Source organism: Gekko japonicus, unplaced genomic scaffold, assembly GCF_001447785.1.
Source record: "Gekko japonicus isolate JY-2015 unplaced genomic scaffold, Gekko_japonicus_V1.1 scaffold7826, whole genome shotgun sequence".
Taxonomy (NCBI): Eukaryota; Metazoa; Chordata; class Lepidosauria; order Squamata; family Gekkonidae; genus Gekko; species Gekko japonicus.
In genome coordinates this window covers 1-1,761 of record NW_015168910.1, presented here as the reverse complement: position 1 = coordinate 1,761, position 1,761 = coordinate 1, and the positions used below count along the sequence as shown (strand labels likewise).

At 52.9% G+C, this 1,761-nt stretch overlaps 1 protein-coding gene across 1 annotated transcript in view; it reads right to left on the bottom strand.

The window, feature by feature from the left end:
• Window positions 1–1,755, bottom strand: part of LOC107114335 (ryanodine receptor 1-like) — a gene marked incomplete at its 3' end in the record, with an annotated part of 12,629 nt that extends 10,874 nt beyond the window's left edge. Inside the window, exons 1-2 of the mRNA XM_015415779.1 lie at window positions 1,749–1,755; window positions 1,017–1,173 (exon numbers count right to left, since the gene is read on the bottom strand). Of these exons, the coding sequence (XP_015271265.1) occupies window positions 1,017–1,157 (141 nt within the window). The remainder of the gene's footprint in view (window positions 1–1,016; window positions 1,174–1,748) is intronic.
• Between the last annotated feature and the right edge of the window lie 6 nt (window positions 1,756–1,761).

Genomic DNA, 1,761 nt, shown 5'->3' with positions numbered 1-1,761 from the left:
ATTGGTTGTGCCGGTGACAATAACGCTTGGGGCTTTTTTCCTGGGGGGACGCACCGGAACAGAGTTCCGGAACCTCTTCGACATAATTCTTTTTAAAATGTTCACAAGAAGAAGAGATTGGATTTATACCCATCCCTTCACTACCCAAGGGAGTCTCAGAGCGGCTTACAAGCTCCTTTCCCTTCCCCTCCCCACAACAGGCACCCTGTGAGGTAGGTGGGGCTGAGAGAGCTCTGACAGAAACTGCTCTTTTTCAAGAACAGCTCTTATCAGAACTATGGCTTGCGCAAGGTCATCCAGCAGCTGCAAGTGGAGGAGTGGGGAATCAAACCCGGTTCTCCCAGGTTAGAGTCCGGGCACTTAACCACTATACCAAACTGGAAAAATTCATGCGTTTTCAGTACACGGACTGAAAACTCCATTTCCCTCTTGAGAATCCCGGCGCCTCATTTAAAAATAAAATTTAAAAAGCCCTGACGTTGATTCAGGTGCAGTTGCCACCGCACTGGCAGTGTCTGTTCTCTCTTCCCCGGTGGATTTTTTAAAAATTGCCCCTTTTCTCCCCTTGCCCTTGGGGTTCTGATCTAAGGCTGGCTCCGCCTCCTGGGGCAGCCATCTGTTAGTTCCGCCCACAGCCTCATGTCGGGATTCGAAAGTTGCCCCGCGGGCTCCAAAAATGTTGGGGACCTCTGGCCGATGCTCCCTCTAAGCTGTGGGGGTCTCGTGAGCAAAAATCCTACTTTGTGAGCTACCGGCGTTAAAGTTGTGAGCCCACGATTTGGCTGCTGCGTAAATCAGTTCCTGAGCGAAGACCAAAAAGCGTGAATAGGGTTGCCAAGTCCTACCTCAGGAATAGCGGGGGGGAGGAGTCCTGGACGTCTCCTGGAGTCCCCTGGTGTGCGTGCCTTGCGCGCGCGCCGCGATCACGTCACCCGGAAGTGACATAATCGCATCGGGCACGTTGGCGACGGGGCCACAATCATTCGAGGGGAAACCATGGAGGAACGCCTTCTCACCTTGGAGATACGGAAGCAAAAAGCCGTCGCCTTGGTGTTGGCCTTTTCGGCGTCCACCACGACCAGCCCCTTCTCCTCGGTCAGCGCCAAGTAGTGGCCGGTGGTGACGTGACGGACGCGGAAGGGCTGGCCCCACTTCATGTGACTGCCGCTCCAGCTGTCGGGACAAGAAGCAGGGCTGTTGCTCAAAGAAATCGGGTACACTGCTGCGTTCCAGAGCGGCCCCTCTCCTAGGTCATGCGCCAAGCAAAAAGCAAGGCGCCGCACCCCTAGTTAATTTTTTAAATTATTTTTATTTATTTGGGATTTATATCTCGCCCTACCCAGATGGCTCAGGACGGCTGACAAGCGGCAATGCCGGATTTAAAAAATACAAACAGTAAAACAATGCTATATACATCGTAACATTCGGTGCTCTACTATTCTGCGTAAAATCCCCCAAGATGTGCAACATCCCACATTGACGGCCAGTTTTATTAAATGGCGTGAGCACCAGAGTAATATTTTCTCATCTCTGCCAGGGCGACATCCACCCCCCCCCCCAAGTAATAGGAGTAGATTATAAGATGGTATCTCAGTGGTGGAATAGTGGCGGCGGCGGCTCCTACTCAAAAGCCTGGGGGGCCCTGGGACTTCCAGGAGGTAGAGACTCCCCAATCGTAGTGCTCTTAGGGGAACTCACCGATGAAAAGCCGACACGAAGTTCGGAAGTGCGTCCGACGCCCGACCTACCTGATGCGCAAGG